This window comes from Sinohyriopsis cumingii, chromosome 16, assembly GCF_028554795.1.
Source record: "Sinohyriopsis cumingii isolate HCF-2022 chromosome 16, ASM2855479v2, whole genome shotgun sequence".
NCBI lineage: Eukaryota > Metazoa > Mollusca > Bivalvia > Unionida > Unionidae > Sinohyriopsis > Sinohyriopsis cumingii.
Window position 1 is genome coordinate 77764048 of NC_142976.1, and position 22421 is coordinate 77786468.

The 22421-nt window shown below is 33.9% G+C and overlaps 1 protein-coding gene across 1 annotated transcript in view; it reads left to right on the top strand.

The window, feature by feature from the left end:
• The window catches only part of LOC149780851 (uncharacterized), a 172607-nt gene extending 164163 nt beyond the window's left edge, over window positions 1-8444 (top strand). Inside the window, exon 35 of the mRNA XM_089937935.1 lies at window positions 941-8444. Within this exon, the coding sequence (XP_089794061.1) occupies window positions 941-1141 (201 nt within the window). The 3' untranslated portion in view covers window positions 1142-8444. The remainder of the gene's footprint in view (window positions 1-940) is intronic.
• Window positions 8445-22421: the final 13977 nt, after the last annotated feature.

Below are 22421 nucleotides of genomic sequence, written 5' to 3' on the forward strand. Positions count from 1 at the left end.
GGAAACTGATTAAATGTATTTCTGACCTTTACAGAAACTGTATTCGAAATGGACATTATCACCTGTCAACACCACGACAACATAGTTCGTCCACACAGCGTATCGAATTTGATCTTATCTTTAATTCAGAAAATTATAAACTTAACATCATTAAATGTAGCTAAAAATACCTAATTTGTTTTACACAGTATATTTAAAACGAATTTGGTAATAGTGTTTCCATGCTTGGTGTGCGTGCAAGCATTTAACTTCATCATGGCTAGATCACATGACTCGCAATAATCTATAAATAGAAACCCACAAAATTCCAAACCACCCCCTTCAACCCCACCCCACCTAGCACTTGCTTAATTATTTGTTTTGAACAAGAGTAAATAAAAGCACCAATGGTATTATATATATAAAAATCCATAGTGCCCAGTATTTTTTTTTAAATTATCAATGCTGTGCCATGATTACATATCCCTCAACACAAATGGAATGAAGCAGAAAGTAATTGACAGAATTAAAGTCTGTGAAAAATAAAGAGGAGTGCTTTCATTTGTATTGTGAGGTAGCAGATTAGTATTCTTAATGTAATGTGATTGGGTAAGTATTCTCAGAGAAAGATAATTTATTTAAAAATTTGCTTTTTATAAATAGAACCATGTTTGGTTGTTTTAAAAAATTGTTTTTTGCATGATGTGTTGATAGGGTGAAACTGGCAAATTATCCTATGGCCATGCCCACTCCCAGATAGGAAAGAAAGACTTAATGAAAGCAGAAATGACCTTGAGAAAATTAAGTTAATCTTACTCTTTGCACACAAATGATTTTTGGATATTGTGTTCCACTTTTTAATACATGTCTGTTACAGTATTATATTGTTTTTTAAAGCTTTACAAATCCTCAGAAATAATAAAAACATTCCAAATTTGAAACTTTGATTATTCTGTTTCAGGTGAAAAGTACTTGCTCAAATATCAAAGAAGTTTTTGAGATTTCTCTACCTCAAATAAAGTTTGCAGAAAGGCAGAAGGAACATTTCCACATATACAGAGTTTTCAATGCAGGAAATCCTCAGACAGTGCGAGTGATTCGTATCAGCAATCTGGATATGAAGTTGGAACAGAGGCAGGTTCGCCTGTGTATGCTGATATGATCAGAACATTATATTATTTGCATAAGGCAGACAAAATAATGCAATTTTTAATACATTATGATTAGATGCACATTCAACAATTTCTTGGTTTTGTAGGCAGTCCTTATGATAGCAGCGTATTGCCATCTAGCATAATCTATAAAACAAGACACAAAACTAGAAAGGATTAGCCCATAATTTTAACGTGGGCTAAAATAATAACATCAGCCACTAATGTTAGTAGAGATGGGGAAATTCACACCTGTTCTAAACTCTTTTGTGGGAACTGAAGTTTACATAAAAATCTTTTCCTGAGGGTTTGAATTTACCCATATCCACCAAAGATCTGTTATTCTTGTTCTTCCTTAGCATCTTTTTTCACCATTTAAACTTGAATGGATGCTTTGACGAAATATATCTTTTTTTGCAAATTAAATAAATGACCTATTCGACACCATATATACTTATAAGTTGAGTCTAGAATTGTATAAACCCTGATCTTCCACTGCATAATGTGCGAAGAGATTGACATCTTTGTTTTTTGTTTTACTCCTTACAAATGGCATGACCCATATTTGTCAGCAGATTTTGTAATTGCAGATATGTCTCAGTGTAATTTACAGTTGACTCAACTTATAAGCATGTATACACAGTAAAAATAAACAAACAAGGTCATCATATGCAGAATGAAAATAATTCTCAAGTAGCAGTGCTTTCTAACATCACTTAATGAATGAATGATAATTTCACTACAACAGTTTCAACAAATATTCAGAATTTGTAAATTCATTCCTTCAAAGTCTGACAATAAGGATGCACATATAGGGCTTCCTTGACTAAAAGTAGGTCGTTATTGCATTTGTATGTATCCTATGGCTTTGAATAATAGAATCTATCATATGCACTTGTCTGGGAATTCCTACCTTCCTGTGGCTAAAAATAACAGAATCCATCATATGTACTGGTCTGGGATAGGGAAGTCACATTGGAGAGTTAGATTTTATAGGCACAGAGTGACTGCCCAAAAATTCTAATCTGATGTCGTGATTTCTGTTTCCCACACCAATGCATCTGATGGATTTATTTTCTTGTTTCTCATCAGGATAAAATAAAATGGCATATTACCCTTTGTGTGTGTGTGTCTATATATATAAATATATATATATATAGAGAGAGAGAGAGAGAGAGAGTTAGAGTTCAATAAATAGGTAGTATTTTTACAAGATTTTATGTAATTTGAAAGAACATACCAGTTTTATGTACTGTACAGAATTTGTTGTAAGCAATGATTACTGTTGTATATGCCAGCAAAATTTGCTGTCTCAGTACTAAAACACATAAACCTTATTTAAAAAAAACAGATGTTCATCTCACAAGCATAATGCCATCTACTGTATCACTGAATGCACTCTTATGCTATAGGTGTGTTCTACATGCATTTCTCACATGGGCAAACTGCATCACATATATAAGGAAATGACAGAAGATATTTTCTGGCTTTGTTATGGGATATTTTTTATTGGAGTGTAGATTGAATCATGTTGTTCTGTTCTGTCATTAGCTGAATTAGTACATTCTGATTAAAACCGAAATTGTGATGACTTTCACACCATCACACCATATGGTGGATGAACAGAGAACTTTCACCAAAATTGATGACAGGCCCCAATTCTATTCCATTAGATTAGAAAGGCTTCCATCATATTCATCCCAGAAAAACTACACAAGATTGTCATCTGCTGACATGAGTTATCTGTAATATACATTTTTAGTCAAAAATAGAAGAAAGATAGACCAATTAATTCTGTGGTTTAAAATGAAATGTGTCAATTTAAATGAACAGTTATATTGCATTTTTGCTTTACTATAAAAAATATTATTCATAATATTAATCATTTGATAATTTTGTTTCTCTCTTTCTCCTGGGAATGATTAAGTTTTGGTTATCTATATCTTTTTCAACATGTTTCTCAGTTCTTTTTTTGGTCAAATTTTGATAAGAGATTTTCAGTTCTTTATTTTGTTTTTTTAGCTTAACTGGTCATAGACTAGAAGAGCTTTTTAGGCCTGTTGTCCATAATCCATCCATTTGTTGGCACAAGTTTGTTAATGTGACTCCTTCTAAACTACTTGGAGGATTCCATGAAACTACATGCACATATTCAAATGGTCTAGTTGGTGCTAAATAAAAAAAGTGGTGCTTTGATATTCAAACTGTCCATTCTAAAAATCTTGTTGCTACTACTCCTAAATTGACAGTCATATCCATATGGAAAGGTTACTAATATACATTGTATGATGTCTTGTTTGTCCTAAATGAAAATGGTACACATCTGATTACTATTATGGGCACCATAGTATCAATCTTGAAAAACTTGTTATTGCTGCTCCATCTGAATGGAAGTCATATCGACATGGTATTTTCACCTGAAGTTTTGTTTTGTTTTCTGTTCCTTTTCTTAGCATTTTTAACACATTTTTGGCTATATCATTCCAAGGAAACAGGAATTGATTGTGTTTACCAAGCACACACCAAGATAGATAACCTGGGCTGGTATGGCAGGTATTGAACCCAAGACCCTTGGATCCTGTGTATAGAGCTCTGCCAACTGAATTATTGCAGTTCCCTTTTAACAGAAGACTTCTTGAAAATGGTGCTGCAGGGACATTCAGTTTGGCAATCACAATTGATGTCTTGAAATTCTTGCTATTGCTACTTCTTTTGAATGGAAAGTCATATCAGCTTGAGATTTTCATTGAATGATTTCTTCTGATATTTGCTTAGTTTAAAATGATAACAATGCTGATCTGACATCCAATATGGTCACTGCTGCAGCCATCTTGAATATCTACATTATCACTACTCGTGAATGGAAATTCATATTGACAGAGTTTTCACCAAAAGTCTTCAGATGATGTTTTGCTGGTCCCAAATGAATATTTTCTGATCCTACCTAGTGTGGCTACGATGCTAGCCATCTTGAAAAATCTTTATCACTACTCCTTTTAAAAGGATTCTCGTATCAATATTGGATTTTCACTCAATGACTTCTTGTGGTGTCTGTTTGGTCCTCAATGAAAATGATGCAGATCTTATATCCAGTATGAGGGGCCCTGAGTGGTCAACAACAACAATATCCAGTATGGCCACAATGGCTGCTATCATGAAAATCTTGTTAACGCTACTGCTCCTAGAGGGAAGTCTTATTGACAAAAGGGTTTTCATGAGAAGTCTTCTTTTTTTATGTCTGTTTGGTCCAGAATGAAAATGGTGCTAATCATACATCCAATATGGCCATAATGGCAGCCATCTTAAAATTGTATCATTACTCCTAAATGAAAAGTCGTAATGACATGGGCTTTTCACCAGAAGACTGTATGGTGTCTATTTGGACCTAAAAGAACAAAATTATTTCAATATAAAAATCGTAATTGCTGCTCCTCCTGAAAGGATCTTGTTGATAAGGGGTTTCATAAGGATGTCTAAATTGTCCTAAATGGTGCTGATGTTACATCCAATATGGCCTCCACAGAGGCTTATTTGTTTAAATACTTGTCAGTTAAAAAAAGGAAATTTTGAATTCCTGGAAATTATTTTCAGGCAGTATTGCATCAGTCTCTTTGAAAGACTCTTGTTTTGTTAATACTTTTGTTGTTGTTGTTGTTGTTGTTGTTTTTCTAGGGTTTAACGCCATTTTTCAGCACAAGATAGGCTATACATGGTGGCCAGTATAACCCAGGGAAGAACCACTGACCCATGAGAAGCTACTGGCAGGCTTTCCCACATACCCACGCTAGCAGAGCCTTGGACTTGAACCCACGCAGACAGAGGTGAGATGGCAGCGATCCGGAACAGTGAGCACTTTAGACCACTCGGCCACTCGGATCCTCAATACTTTTGTAATACTCTTGGTCGGTCCCATAATGACTTGAATTGAGATGCACAGGGTATGAAAATACAGTGAGCATTGCATCAATACAATGGTAGACTTATATTTTAACTAATGAAGGAAGTTCCATATTTTGTGGTTGATTAATTCTAGTACAGTAAGAGTATTACTGTTTCAACTATTTAAACATAATTATTGGGAGATGTTGTCCACAATTTTTGTTATACCAGCAATGCAAGGGCAGCAGGGACATAATGGCTTGCACCATTCAGTTTTTCTCTGTGTCAGTACACCAGTACATGCATTTATTTGTACATCTGTCTGTCCCTTGAAGACTCATTGTTTTTATATTTATTATGATATTGCAAAAGCCAGTTAATGTAGGCAGATGTTATTATGCTTGTATGCATAGTTAGATGACCTAACTAAATTTTCATTCCATTGGTATGACTTTGCATATTTTCAGTTGTCTGTGCATTTTTAACTTGAAAAGTTAAGAGAAGAAAGAAAATTGTTTGCATGATTAGACCTAAATTGCTTGACCTATGCAAATAAGAAAATGATCTGCATCTTTACTTGCATATCTAAATGGACAGCCACAGCCCCTTACAAAGTTAGCAGTATGGACAAGTAGATGGTATATGACTAGAGAGGTTAAGAGTATGGACAGGTTGAGGGTATAAATGACCGGTTTACAGATGTTAATGGTTTGCAGATGTTAAAGTATGAACAGGCAGATGGTATATAACTGGTCATGAGAGGTTAACATTATGGACAGGTTGAGGTTATATGCTGGTCTTAAGAAGTTAACAGTATGGACAATTAGATGGTATATGACTAGTCTAGAGAGATTAACAGTATGGACAATTAGATGGTGTATGACTAGTCTAGAGAGATTAAGAGTATGGACAATTAGATGGTATATGACTAGTCTAGAGAGGTTAACAGTATGGACAATTAGATGGTATATTACTAGTCTAGAGAGGTTAAGAGTATGGACAATTAGATGGTATATGACTAGTCTAGAGAGATTAAGAGTATGGACAATTAGATGGTATATGACTAGTCTAGAGAGATTAAGAGTATGGACAATTAGATGGTATATGACTAGTCTAGAGAGATTAAGAGTATGGACAATTAGATGGTATATGACTAGTCTAGAGAGGTTAAGAGTATGGACAATTAGATGGTATATGACTAGTCTAGAGAGATTAAGAGTATGGACAATTAGATGGTATATGACTAGTCTAGAGAGATTAAGAGTATGGACAATTAGATGGTATATGACTAGTCTAGAGAGATTAAGAGTATGGACAATTAGATGGTATATGACTAGTCTAGAGAGGTTAACAGTATGGACAATTAGATGGTATATGACTAGTCTAGAGAGATTAAGAGTATGGACAATTAGATGGTATATGACTAGTCTAGAGAGGTTGAGAGTATGGACAATTAGATGGTATATGACTAGTCTAGAGAGATTAAGAGTATGGACAATTAGATGGTATATGACTAGTCTAGAGAGGTTGAGAGTATGGACAGGTTAAAGGTTGGGACAGGTTAATGATATATAAAATATGAATCAGCACATCTATAAATTTTTGATTGCATTGAGCAGTAACATACAGAGAGACACTGTCATGCCAATTTGTAAACGTTTTTCTATATGGTATGGAAGAAAGGAAATTTCTTTATAGTTTTGTTCAGGGCTTATCAGATCTGGTAGCATGATGTCCAGACAGATCATTTTCAAAGTCAGACAAGAAAAACTTTGCATGACTATTGTCCTGGACAACTGCTTATTTCCTATTTTAAAACAGGTCAGGCAGGTGCTAATTTGCATGGTGTAATCACTTTATTTCCCTTTATCTGGCCATTCGTAGCCCCAGGCTTACAGAATGCATTAATCTAACTCTGTTTATTCACTCATATCCATGATACTGTAGCAAGTGGTCATTGATAATGGTTGCATGTATGCAAGTTCTTTTACCATTTGAATGCATATTGGGCTAAGTGACCAAATTATCAGCCAATCAAAAAATGAAACAATTCTGGTATGATTAATTAGCAGTGTTTTAAATGGCTTTGTTATATTGTGTTTACTTAACCCAGATACAAGTGGATCACCCTTTGCTTTCAGCCTTGTGAGTCAGTGCAATTAAATTAATAAAAGACACTTTGCATATATTAGTGTTGGTTTCCTTTATGAACTGATTCAACCACAGTAATGACTCTTTAATTTGTAATTGATTATAGGGAGGATCTGCTTCCATGTGTGATACTCTGTTTGAAGCAGAGTCTGTCTTGTGTTCATATTTACACCACAAAATGTATGGTGTGACAATTTTAGAATTAGGGGAAAAGTGAGGTCATCTTTACTGTGTGGATAAAATGAGTTCACTTTATTGTTTTGCAAAGTAGGTTATAAGTAAAATTCAAACAATTTACATTTCATGTGAAAATGGAGTGATAACACTTAAGGCTGCCATTGAATTGTAGGTAACTATTTTTCAGAGAGATGTAAGCTAGACTCTGGCAGCAAAACATGAAATATGACATCAATGAGAAATTTTCAGTCACATTGGATTGATAATTATCCACAGCTTGAATGAATTGAAGGGAAGATGTTTTACAGTAATTGCATACAATATCCCAAACTGGCACAGGTTGGAAACTCAGCAATATATTTGTATATGGAACTGGCAAATTTAGTCATCTCATTACAGCTCTGGACATCATAAAGCTTGTGCAGCACAGTGTATGCAAGAAACTAGCCAGCATGTGCACAAAATCCCTGAGTTAGAGTTGCCAACACTCAACTAGGAAAAGACATTTTAAAACCGAATATGGATGAATTGAAGAGAGAAAAAAAAGATGGATCTTTTTGCTGCATCCTACACCCTATCCTGTTATCAAAAACTATTGTCCGATATGGAATGCTTTGTACTCCAGAAGAATGCTGTTGAACTTGATATTAATTATAAAAATTATTTCATGAGACTTTTGTTTATCATTTAATCAAGTCTTGAGAGAAGGACTTTAGGGAAGTCTAATTTCCATTAAATTCCTTTCCATTCTTGCTTAATGCAAGTACTGATGCTGCTGTATTGAATCCAGATAGAGTGTATATAAGATAACTTGATGATCAAAAAACGAACAACTAAGTCCTTTGAAGAAACAAATATGCTCTACATTATTCCTTTTCTATGGATTAAAGTGCAAACATCTCAAATGAAATATTGAGACAAGTGAAAAGGTGGGTGGGACGAGGGAATTTTCTGCAACGATTGGTCCTGAACAAAGTGGATGAAACAAAATCTGATAAGCCCTATTAGATTGATTTGATTATCATATTAGCTTCATATACATATGCATTAATTGTGTACAGTGTGTACAAGACTATGTTACTGAAATAAAACATTTTTTTATTATTATTATTATTATTATTATTATTATTAATCAGTAGATCATAGACTTGACATGTAGGCCCTTGCCATATATTTCCCCATTCTTACTATTTTATATGTGCTTAAGGTCTCTTTAGCAAATGAGGTCAGCATCTTGTTAGTACATATTTTGATAAATACAGTTTTATTTATTAATTACTCTTTCAGAATATTCTTAAAGAATTAAATGTTGATAAATACAGTATTGTAAACTTATTCTTTATGCAGCTACAACCCATTGCCAGATTTTGCCTGCCTTAAATTTATCCCATTTTTATAGTCACTAAATCCTATTATCAGAGACCACCCCTGTCGCCAACAAAAAGCAGTCTTTCAAGACTGGTGGTCTCTTATAACATTTTTTTGAAAGATGACCAGTCATGGTTGATATTCAACAGGTTTTTTAAAAGAGGTATAGCAACATTTCCTACACATGAATTTGACTCTTTATTCTTAGTTGTTAAAATAGTGCATTCATTTTATCTCAGAATAATGTTATATGACAATAAAGATATACTTATGTCATAAAATATTTATATTTGAAGACCACGTGTACTTGTTAATATGTAATTTGCAAAATTAACTATGATAATATTTTCCTATCCATAAGTGAACCTCACGTCAGTAAATTACAGTTCAGATGTAGTTTTAGCATTGCTCAGTTAGCTGTGACAATATATACCATATATACTTACTTATAAGTATAATCCACCTGCAAACTGCACAGACCCAGATCTGCTGTCACCTAATGCACTGTCAGATTAGGGTCTTTGCAGTTTGTTAGGGTTCATTAGTAGATCAAATAAGACAGTGCCTGATCAGCCAGCACATTCTGTGACACAGATCAGAGACTATGTTGTTTACTGTTGGACTCAACTTATAAGTGAGCATATATGGCACTCATTCTTTGTATGAATTGCACTGTAACAGTTTTGATCAGGCTTTGAGTAAATATGGTGTGTGTGTGTGTGTGTGTGTTTTTTTTTACTATTCCTAAAACAAAATATATTTCTTTACCTGAAACAAAAATATTTTTTTTTACAATAAACAAGGAAATTATCTCAATATATACAGTGTGTAATCAACTGCACTTTGGTTAACAAATGATGGCTGGTCTGTGGGTTTTAATAACTGTAACAAAAAAAACGCCAAAAGAACAGAAACCTTTACAATGACAATCACATCTTCGCACTGCTAAAAGAGACCGCCGTAAAGCTGAAAGGCTTTGGCTTTCCACCAGACTCACTATTCATAAGCAAATCTATGAAGCTGTTAAGAAGATTGTCACAAATGTAGTCCATGCAGCGAAATCAGCCCACTACACTACTAAGATCATGGAAAGTTCCAGCTGTAAAGAGCTCTTCGAGATTACTAACAGGCTAATGTCTACACCACTTCCAACTACTTTCTCTCTAGTTGACCTTCCGGACATGTTTGCAACTTTTTTCCATGACAGAGTACAAACCATTAGAGATAAGCTTGACACCACAATTTCAATTGACTTGTCATCACCATACAGTTGGGATACAGAATTTGAGCAGCAACCATTTGCAGTGTTTGAACCTGTCTCTATGGATTTTGTACGTACAATCCTGATGAGTGCACCAAAGTCATGTGAACTTGATCCAATTCCAACATCACTGCTGCTTGAGTGCTTAGATCCAGTATTGCCTGCACTAACTGATGTTATTAATACCTCTGTCTCATCAGGGGAATTCCCATCATTTTTCAAAACTGTCATTGTAAAGCCTCTGCTGAAGAAACCAACACTAGACCATAACGATTTAAAAAATTACCGCCCAGTTTCTAATCTCCAATTTATATCAAAAATCATAGCAATGGTTGTTCTATCCCAGCTTGTATCTCATCTGAATTCAGACAGTCTTTTAGCAATGTACAATCTGCATATTGCCCTTGCCACAGAACTGAAACTACTCTTCTAAAAGTAGTTAATGACATTCTCTCTGCTTTGGATAGTGGAAAGATTACAGTCCTCACCCTCCTTGATTTGTCTGCAGCATTTGACACAATAGACCATGATATATTACTTCACCGTCTCCAGCATGTATTTGGCATTCATGATACAGCCTTACTGTGGTTCAAGTCCTACTTGGTCAACAGGACACAAATTGTGTCAGCAAACGGAATACACTCCAGCCCATTTGATCTGTGGTGTTCCACAGGGGTCTGTTCTTGGACCTGTTCTCTTCATTCTATACACTCATTCGCTCTCAAGTGTCATAGATCATCATCCAGTGGCTCACCAATTGAGCGCTGATGACACCCAATTATACAAATCGAGCCACCCAACTGAAGTTGATGCTACTATCCAAGGTGTAGAGAGGTGTATTTCTGATGTGAAATCATGGATGACATGTACTGACGGACTCTAGTCCAACATACCTATCCGACCTCACCGATGTGTACACACCAGCAAGATACTTGCGCTCCTCTTCTGACAATTGTATACTCAATATTCCCACTATGAAAACAAAGTCATATGGACAGCATTCTTTTACATACCAGGGCCCATCAATGTGGAATGAATTGCCCACTGAACTTAGACACAAAGACACAGTGATCCCATTCAAGAGGGCTCTCAAAACTCACTTATTTTGACTGCAAGAACAAACTTAAAGACCTAATAATGTTTCCTACTTTAAATATTCTCAGCATGTTTTTTCTGTGTTTTCTAATTTCATGGTGTTTGTGTTTGTAATCATATCATTATATGTTTTTTATCTTATAGGTGTTGTCTGATGTTGTAAAGTGCTTAGAGCTTCTAAAGATTAGGCGCTATACAAAGTCCTCATTATTATTATTATTGTCTGGAAAACAATAGTCACTTATTGAAGATAAAGACGTCATTCACCCCAGGCATTACAAATGACGTGTACTACTGGACCATTACAGTAAAGTCCTTTTAAAAAATTTTTCATTATGACATTTTCAGGATTGCCTTTTTTTTACAGAAGATAAAGAAGCAATATGAACTTTTGAATCTGACTGTACATCCTTGACTGCTCCCTTTCAAGAAGACATGATTAATTGTATTAGGAGTCTTTGTGACTTCTGCACTACAGAGGCTGCTAGTGAATGTACTTTAGTTTATGGTTTACAGCTTACATGATGTGCATGACCTGTAGATTTTAGAAAACCATTAGCCAAGACTCGGCTTCTTTTTTTTGTTTTTGTTTGGAATGAACCCTCCTATGTAGACATGGTTACAAAAGATGCTGGACCAGTGGTGTTTAGCTCAATTTTTCTATGAAGTCAATTCATATCAGTGTTGTTTAGAAGAGTCTGCACTTTGGCCTTGCTGACCCTCCAGACTGGTCATGGGTACAAGAGATTCAGAAAAAGTCAGTGGTGTTTATCTCTACTTATTTGATGCAGTCATTATAGCTGTATCAAAATATGTATTTTGCCTCAAAATCATTGTCACATTTTACAGGTGCTCGCATATGACAGTATATTTTTTAAATAAAATTGATCTGTGTCTGATGAGTTTGGCCGCACATTACAGGCACTTGCTTATAGCAGAGGTCACTCAATATAGGGTTTAACATATCTTACACAGCTTAAATTGGATCTACATAAATTGTCAAAGCCATATATTGTCCCACCGAAGGCATCATGGTGTGACATAGATGATACTGCAGTATATGTTTTTGGAGAGGAAGATGGGATTGGTTAAATTGAGTTCAGCTCGTATAATACTAGTGTATGCATATGATATGATGCACTCCACAGGACTGCATACCTTGACTAAAAGGTCCAGATCATTGAGATTCATTGGTCAGTTATCTACAGTGTCAGTGTGCCTACACGGAGGACTTTTAAGCCAGGAGTAGATATGGGATGGGCATATAATGTCCCATTCATGGTAAATTTATGACACATTTTACATTGTATTCTATTTACTAGTGATCACATATTGTTGTAGTGAGCTTGACTGCCTTGTTCATGGATTACCAACATGCACAGGCAGAGCAGTTGAGATGTAGTATTCTGTGGAAATATTTTGTTTTCTAATCATTACCATATATTCTTGGTTGCAAGTCGAGTCCAACTGCAAACAACAGACCCTAATCATCCATCACATAATGTGCCAGTAGATCAAGGTCTGTGTTGTTTGTTCTACTGATTACTCCTTACAAACTAACTAGACCCAGATCTGCCAGCAAATTATGCAATGGCAGATGTGGTTCACTGCAGGTTCCATTTGTACATGACTTATAAGTAAGTATATGCATCACTTGGATCATCATTTTACTCTTTTTCTTATGTTGTAAGTGCTGTTTTATTTGGATCATTAGATAAGTTTTTAAAAATTCAGGAAGTAGCAGTGATTTGTGATGGTAAAATTGAATTTGTTAAATGGATTAATTTTTGTTTTAGACAACGTTCTTGTCTCCTTGAAACATCCCAACTTAAAAAGGTACTTGTTTTGTTTGAAACTGAGAATTATGATTGTTTAATGTATGTTCTAACAACAATAACAACATTAATAATATAGAGCTGTTCTTGTTTTATAATGCCCATCAGATATAATGTGATACTACTATGAACTCAGTGACCAAACTTAAACCATTTTACTTGAATAGTCTGTCAAATGTATGAGACTATTGGATGAAAGAAAAATGAGGTAAAGCTAATTGGTATTTGATCTTTATTTTTTTTTTAGAACATTATTATTTGACAAAAGATTATGTGCACAATCCACGAATTGAAGAAATATATTTAATATACATCAACTAAAATTATTGCTATATGATTGAGTGGCATTTTGTTCTTTCCACACCATATTTAATGTTACTATTAAATAATTAAATGGGATACCTGACCATACCCACCTTAAAAAAAGGAATGCATTTTACCAATGTGTGCATTATTTTGGGAGGGAATACTATCTTCAGAGGCTTTTGTGCCAGAATTTTTATTTTCATCTATTAAAACTTAAGCTTGATTGATCAGCACTATAGAATCTTGGAATGTCCTCAAAACAATCACATATTTCGGTCAACTGAACCAAAACATTCATTTGTATGGCAGATAAATTGGCTACATAATTTGAGTTTGATTTACCATCTATAGATTGCTTTTTATAGAGGGTTACAAGGAGGGTTTGTTTTAAGCAACAAATTATATTGCCCTTTTTAAATAAAGTTTATTTTCTTCATCATCTTCTTCCACTCCTTCTTCTTCTTTTTATTACTCCCCATTACTCAGTAGCATAGCTAGCACAAGACATGAGGATGCTGTACAAATTTTACTTTAATAACAGTATGGTTTTCATAGACTTTTCAGGCCCTGCTATAGAAGGCCAGTGGGAATCCTTTTGTTTCACATATTTGGACCAAAGAATGTGTTTGACATTGCCTTTGCAAGGGAATGCAACTTTAAGTTATCAATTAGGACCTAATTTTCTGACACTCTTTTGGATTTCTTGTTTTGTATGCAAGGTTTTTTGAGAGCTACATTTTGCGTTCAGCAGCTTTTCAGGCAATGTCAGAAACTGTCAAGAAACTTACTTAGAACTGTATCCACATGAGGAATATTTGACCCAGTCCTATATTTCACATGGAATTCAGTTTCATCATGTTTGCATTTGAAACAAATTTCTGTTTACATTTTTATGATAAATCATATATTAAATAAATAAAACATAATGGACTAATCAGATTATTTTTTGCAATATATTGTAAATATTTTTATAACAAAAATTAGCATTTGTTGAATTTTAGATCCATACTGTAGTTACTGAGTAATTTTGCTGACAGAATTCATAGTAGGATTATGAAATTTGTTGGAGGGATGCATGTCTGGGATTACATCATTGTGCCAGAAATAGGGCATTGTAGCCTTTATTTATGCCCACTAATTTTGATTCACTGTTGCATGTAAGTTTCTCTGACCTTTTTTAATGTGTCATCTATAATTGGCAATTCACCAAATTAACTGGGGCCCCGAGTGGCAGAGTGGTCTAAAGCGCTCTCCGTTACGGATCACTGCCATCTCACCTCTGTCTGCGGCGGTTCGAGTCTAGGATTCAGCCAATGTGGGTATGTGAGAAAGCTTGCCAGTAGCTTCTCGTGGGTCGGTGGTTCTTTCCGGGGTTTTCCCGGGTTCTTCCTCCACCATTAATACTGGCCGCCATGTATAGCCTATCGTGTGCTGAAAAATGGCGTTAAGCCCCAAAACAACAGCAACAACCAAATTAACTAGCTATGAAGAAAAGATCATATGAAGATGAGAGTAGTCTATAATAACTGCCACAGTCTGTTAACTTGCAAACAATATAACATGTTAATTTATTCATGAATTAAGACATAATCAATTCACTGAATTGAAGGAGAGGTAAGGGTTACGGTTAGGATAAAACTATAACATCAATCGATTTATTAATTAAAAACTTGATTAGTTTTAGCACCATTATTCACAAGGAAAAAACTTATGGGACAAGGGGCTGGTCTAGTATATATGTATATAAGTCGTGGACAGATTGATATATTGACAAGGGTAACACTGGAATTGGTCTACATTTGAACCAGGGCATAAATTAAATTTTATCGAATTGAACCAGAATTAGGACATTGTGACATAGATTTACTATTTTAATGGCTTTTACTAACTTCTCAGTGTATTTTAGGTCAGTATCTAAATCACTATGCATGGTACAATGATACAATTTAGTGAGAGGATGTATATCCCAAGAATTATGCCTTAAAACCAGATCTAAGTCACTGTGATATTGTATACATTTTTTAAAACTTTTATTCCAGTTGAAAATTTTATGTACGAAGAAAAGTATGTATTCTTAATCAGTACGATACTAATTTTAAAATCTGACCATTAAAGATCTTCCTGAAATATTCTTGTATACCCTATCTGTAATCATCTACATAGAAACATTGCTTCAGACATGCTTAAAAGAGGACACAAATATGAATGCCTACCATCTGCCCTTTTTTTTGATGACCATGCAGTCAAATGTGAATGAGAAATTGATTCTAAACAAAACATTCATTTAAGTCCACGAAGCAAGAAATACAGGTGACAGTGACCTTCTTTTAGTAAGCTGATGATGTATTCAGCAAGATGTATCTTCATCCAGAGTTGCATGCCTTTGTGGCTAGTAATGTGCAAGAAACTAACCATATACAAAACTTAACTGTAATCACTGAAGTGGGCAATTCTCACCAACACATCTTCAAAGTTCCATGACTCTGAGATTAATTAAAATAGTAGAGAAACTATCCAAAATACAAGGCTTGACCAAGTCAATGAAGCATGAAATTTAGATCACAGTGATACTTCTGGCATATACTTATCAAGTTGTATGTCTGGGTTGAGGAATGCCTGAGAAACATTTAAATACCAAATTGAAGTCATTGACACATTTAATTTAGCTAATATACTTTTGGTATGTTGAAACTGTCAGAAAAAAAAAATTTAACAAAAGTCACTTAAGTGAAATTTATGTCACAGTGACCTACATAATGTGTTGTAAACACCAAGATACATTAATATATCAATCTGCATGATTCTGGGGCTACCAATAGCACAGAAAAGACTTAATTGCAATACTTAACCAAAGCATGAGGGACATATGGTTGTAGTGACACTGTATGACCCTTCCACATTTAGACATTTTAACTCCCAAAAAAAATTAAAATTAGAGTAAAATTGGGCAGATTTTGTCTGCATTTTTTAACTTAAAGTTCCTATGTAGTAATCCCATTCTAAAGTTATCGTAAATTGACCTACTTTGCATAATACATGTTTTTATTTAACTACTGATTCGGTTGTGAGGTGTCTCAAATGTTAGCCTTAAAATTTACTATATATAGTGCAATAAGGAGACACTAAGTAAGGTTGATTGACACGGGTTACGGTCATTTGTATCAGAGTAAAACCATCAATGTTGCATAACATTATGAAAAAATAAATGCAGGATGATTGCTTGAGTAATATTAAAGTATTTAACTCTTTTAAAGTTAGTTATTTCTACAAGCAATGAAAACTCGCTAATGGATTGGTTAGTGTGCATTTTCTTGTGCTATTATATTCTAACCTGAATATTCATCCCCCACTTCATTAGGGTTATTACATAGAAAAGTATGGGAAAATGTACTCCATCAGTAATTTCTATAAAATAAAAGCTGAATAAGTAAGCTTATTTAAAAAGGCATAAATATTTGTGCATCTGAAGATTATAGAATTCTCTTATCAAATATAAAAAGAAAATTATGTTGCCAAGTGAAGTGTGACACAGTTATTGAGATCCGAGTTTTGTTTTCCACAGTAGGAAACCACATGGCCAATTTACAGCAAGTCTTAAATCACTAGAGATTTCCAAAGGTCTCATTTCATTTACTTATTTTTCACAAGACTGTTGTTGCTATTATTACAATTGTAAAAACATTTTTTTTATGTTTTAGCTCTACTGGTCATAGAATAGTATTTCTTTTGGAATAGGCCTGTTGTCAATTATCCATCCATCAATTAACACAAGTTTATTATTGTTACTCCTCCTTGGAGGATTGCCATGAAATTTTACACTTTACACATTGGTCCGAAATGAAAATGGTACTGCTCAGAAATCTAATTTGGCTGCCTCAGCAGCCAACTCAAAAAACTTTATATTGCTACTTCACCTTAATGGATAATCATATCAAAATATTCACTAAAAGAAAATGGTCATCAATAAAAATGATGCCAATTAGACATCCAACATGGCAAACATAGCAGCCATTTTTAAACTCTTGTTATTACTACTCATGAACGGATAGTCATATCAACATGAGGTTTTCACAGAGAGATTTCTTATGGCATCAAGTAGGTCCTAAATGAAAATGGTGCTGATCTTTTGTCCAAAAAGACCACATTGTTGGTTTTTTGAAAAATATTGTTATTGCTACTCGTGAATGAAAAGTCCTGTTGGAAGGGGTTTTTCAACAAAAGGCTTCACATGGGTATCTAACTGGTCTTAAGCAAAAATCTGTTACCTAAAATGGTTACTACAGCTGTATTCTTGAAAATCTTATTGATACTCCTCCTAGATGGAAAGTCTAAGAAGACATTGTATGATCTCTTACTTGATCTTAAACGAAATGGCCCTAAGAAGCCATTTTTTAAAAATATTGTCATGGTTACTCCTAAAATCAAATTCATACTGACATAGAGTTTCCACCAGAAATGTAATTATGATATCTAAATGATCCTGAATGGAAAAGGTGCAAATTTGATCAAAAATATGGCGCCACAATGAATTTTAAAAATCATGTCACCAGTTCACCTGAATGGATGTTATTTTGTTTTTACCAAAAGCCTTCTAATGGTCTATAGTACAGCTTAAATGAAAATGGTGCCTATTTTACATCCAGTATGGCTGTCATAGTGGCTAATTTCAAAATCATTTTCATTAATGTCAGAACTGGTTGTAACGCCCAATAGTTAAAAGAAGAAGAAGTCTTATCTTGAATTCCTGGAAATTCTTCTCAGACATTAGGGTGCCAGTCTCTCTGAAGGACTCTTGTTAGCTCTACCAGTCACAGATCAGAAGTGTTTATGGGATGATCAGTTGTCCATTGTCCATTATGCCTGACCACTCATGAACACGAGTTAGTTTTCACTAATCCTCCTAAACTACTGTTCTTACTAATCCTCCTAAACTACTTTGAAAATTGCAATGACAGTTCACACACACACACACACACACACACGCGAACACTCATCACAAGGTCTAACTGGTCCTAAATCAAAAAGGTGCTTCTCGGGGATTATGCCTGCTACAGCAGCCAACTTGAAGATCTTGTTAATGCTGCTACTCCAGAATGCATGGTCATGTAAGATCAGGTTTGCACTACAAAAATGTATATACTCTCAAGTTAGTTCTAAATGAAAATAGTCCTGAACTGATGTCCAATATAGCCACCATGGCAGCCATCTTGAAAATCTTGTTTTCATTACTTCTCCAGAATGGAAAGTCTTATTGGTATGGAATTTTCACCAGAAGACTTATGATGTCCAGTTGGTCCTAAATGAAATGGTTCCACTCTGACATCCAATATAACAACCAAAATGGCCTTTTTGAAAATCCTGCTTGATGGATGTTCATATCCACATGGGCTTTACACTAAAAGACTTCTAATGATATCTTATTGGTCCGAAATAAAATGGTGCCAATGTGATATTCATAATGGTTGCCATGACCGAGTCATGCTTTCCTTTATCCAGATTTTAAGTACAACCAAAATTTGGGGTAATCTTAAAAGGCTTGTATGGTAAATGTGACATTTTATAATAACTTAGACCCTTTCAGAAATGTTATATGACCAAATTATTTACCTAATTTATTAGAGCATACAATATATTGTAAGATATTAATGTTGCTTCTGAGTAAAATACTCACTCAAATGACATATATTGTGAGTTAAAAAAGTAATTTGTAATCTATACAAATCTAACATTGTACAGACTATAATCATAAGAGATGAAAGTAACCAAATATTCAAAAGAGGATGTAAACAACTATGTATAGACAAATATGAATTCTCCTGGGTCTTTTAAAATTACAAGAAAGCCATGTACACAGTTCTTGTATGAACTATCTAACAATCATAATCTCATTAATGAAAATCATTATTCTGGTTTTTGTAAAGATCATTATTGTGAAACTGCACTTATCTCTATGACTGACAAGAGGCTCAAAGCCTTAGATGCAATAAACTTACCATAAGGATTAATTTTAAAAAGCTTTTCAACCTAGTAGATCATGAAGTTGTTCTAGAAAAGTTAAACACCTGTCTACATAGTTAAACACCTGTCTACATAGTTTAACACCTGTCTACATAGTTAAAGACACTCTTAACTGGCTCCCATCCTACTTGAGCAACAGGTCTCAGCAGATAATTTTAAATGGACACCTATCTGAAAATAAAATGATAGTTTAGGAGCACCACAAGGTTTAATCTTGGGGCCCTTGTTATTTGTTTTGTTCAAAAAAGATCTATCCCTGAAAATAGTAGGTGCAGTCCCATCAACTGACATATGCTGATGACACTACCTTATTTGTGGCTAAAAGCAATCAAGCTGAAGTTGAGAAAAAACTTCAAAGTTTTCTCAACAAGCTTAAGATTTGGTACAAGGAAAATGGTATGATCATCAACACAAATGAAAGAAAAGTCTGCCAATAACTACAAGACAGAAAAGAACAAGATTGCAAACTAATATGCTACATGTTCTCTATGAAATCAAGACCTTCATTCCATTATGGTATCAGGGCCCAGCTACTTGGAACAAACTGTCTCTTGATTTCAGACACCAAGAGACCATCACATTAAAGAGTGCTCTCAAGACATATCATTTCCATTAGCAAGAATAAATTTGACATTTCATCCATTTGTCATTATTTTTTAGATTGAAACTATAATAGAAACTCATTTTATGTTTTTAAGTTATTTTGTGTAACCCATTTATGTTTCATATTGTTATTTTGTGTAATAATTTATTTGTTTTATTTATATTGTTTGTGAGACAGTTTCATGTGCTTCACATCTGTATGCAAACTGTTCTAATGCCCCTATTTGCTATCTTGATGTTGTAAAGCTCACTTAGAGCTTTTTAAAAATATTAAATGCTCTGTTAAGTGATGATGATGATGATGATGATGGTTGTTGTTGTTGTTGTTGTTGTTGTTGTTATTATTATTATTATTATTATTATTATTATTATTATTATTATTAATGTTATTATTATTATTATTATTATTATTGTTGTTGTTGTTGTTATTATTATTATTATTATTATTATTATTATTTACAAAAAGTTACATTCAACCACATGTTGACTACTGCAATATAACTTGGGGAAGTGCATCTGCTACAAATATGATAAACATTTTTAGACTCCAGGAAAGGGCATGTAAAATAATTCTTGATCAGCAAACTGATAATGTTACAAAATGCAATGATTCCAATCAAAGTATTATGAATGCATGAAAGAATGTTCACGAGAAAATGACGTAGAAGGTGGCTACAACATGTGCCACCATTGACAAGAATACCATTTTTCAGGAAAGAGAAACCTACTTGTACCCCAAATCTAAGATTATTAAAAGGTCATAATTTCAAAGTACCCAGGTCAAAAATGGAGCTATTCTAAAACGGCTTTCAATTTTCAGGTGCTCTTTTTTGGAATTAGCATTATATGTGATATTAAATCAGCTCCAAGTATCACTTTCCTCCACAATAGGTGCATTAGATGGTTGAAATCATTCAAAAACATGATGTTTTTTTTAAATTTTCATTCTTCAGAATGTAGCAATCATTTAAATAGTTGATGTACTCAGTATTTACTTGTATGTGTATGTGTAAACATATTGTTCATTTGTAACTAAGTCACCTTCTGAAAATAAATTTATTATTATTATTATTATTATTATCAAAAATAGAATATATTGGGCCATTGTGAAAACTATATTTTGCCACTGAAAACTGCATGTCAGCTTTTGTAATTTGTTTCTTTAATTTTCGTGTGTTTCATCATCCCCAGGAAAAAAAGCATGTCACTGAAGATGTTCTTTTTAGATCTGAAACAATTTTACTGAGATAAAATTTTGTCAGTCAAGTTTGTATTCTAACATCATTGGTTAAAAAGTACTTTACCACTCTATAGACTGCAGGTCTCAAGTTAATGCTGTTTTAGAATTAATTCGTTATGTACCAGTCTATGTTCTTCGTTCGGCTGACAGTTGGCGCTTTCTTTGAGATTTCGACGTAATAACATTAACAGGTGTCGGTCTTTAAAAAAAAAAACATCAAGAGGTAATGACTTTAATTTATATGTAAAGAGGAATTGCACAAACTATTTAAAATTGATTTTAAAAAAAATTATTACTGATTTTTTTAATAATTCTTACCAGCGCGGAGAGGAACAGAAACGAAAGAGGAAAGAAGCTTCTGTAATGATAAAATTATTTTACTAAAGAGCTGATTTATATTTTGTAGCAGTCAGTTTACCAATAGCTATTTTAGAAAGAAACAGTAACAGAAGATCATGTTAACATTAGTTTCGATAAATTTTCAGCAACTTTCAAAGTATGCCATTTGGGTACTAGTAGTTTTATAGGATATAGTAACTGGATGCCATTTAATCGGTAAAAATGAAACTAGGATGTTGGCACTTAAATTTCTTATATCGATTATTAGTATTTGGGTTTTGTCGAGTCCGCCTTTACGAAAACTCGACGTAGCGATCACTTAGACTTCGTGTTTTTGTGTAAGTATATCCGTCCAGACACAAGATTAACCTCAGTGTTAAAGTTTGCTACTTTTAATTTAAGTCAATAACATTTTGTCCCATCTTCAGATTAAAAAATATAGCTTTATTATACACTTATTGTCTCGTATCACCCAGGATCATGATTCATTATATGGGGTTTGGAAATTTTGTTAATTTTTTAAAAAATAATAACACATTTAGCTCAAGTTCCAGCTTGATGTTAAAAATTGTTGTGCTTGTACCATAGGGGATTGAAATTATTTTTTTTTGTTGCTGATTCACGAAATTTTAACTGATCCTGCCTGAATTTCACTGATTTGTACACTTTCTTATTTCTCCAAATAGTGCAGAAAGTACATACTATCACATTGGTTGGGGTGGGTGGGTCATATTTCTGCCATTTGTGTTAATTTTGTCAGATTTCTGATATTCATTCAGTCTTTTTTCCTGATCATATTTATGATTGCGTTGTTTGTTGTTGTCATCAGATCTCTGACATTTTGGTGCATAGTTCTCTGGAAGATTGTTGAAAGTTATTGAACGAGGTTACTTCTTGAAAAATGTTGGAAGTGTCTGCCCTTAAAATTGGAGTCACAATCAAGAGACCTTTTAGTATGCAGTAATTCAGAAAAGTATGCTCGTTTTGTTGTGTCATCAATATAAATTGCACTAGATTGC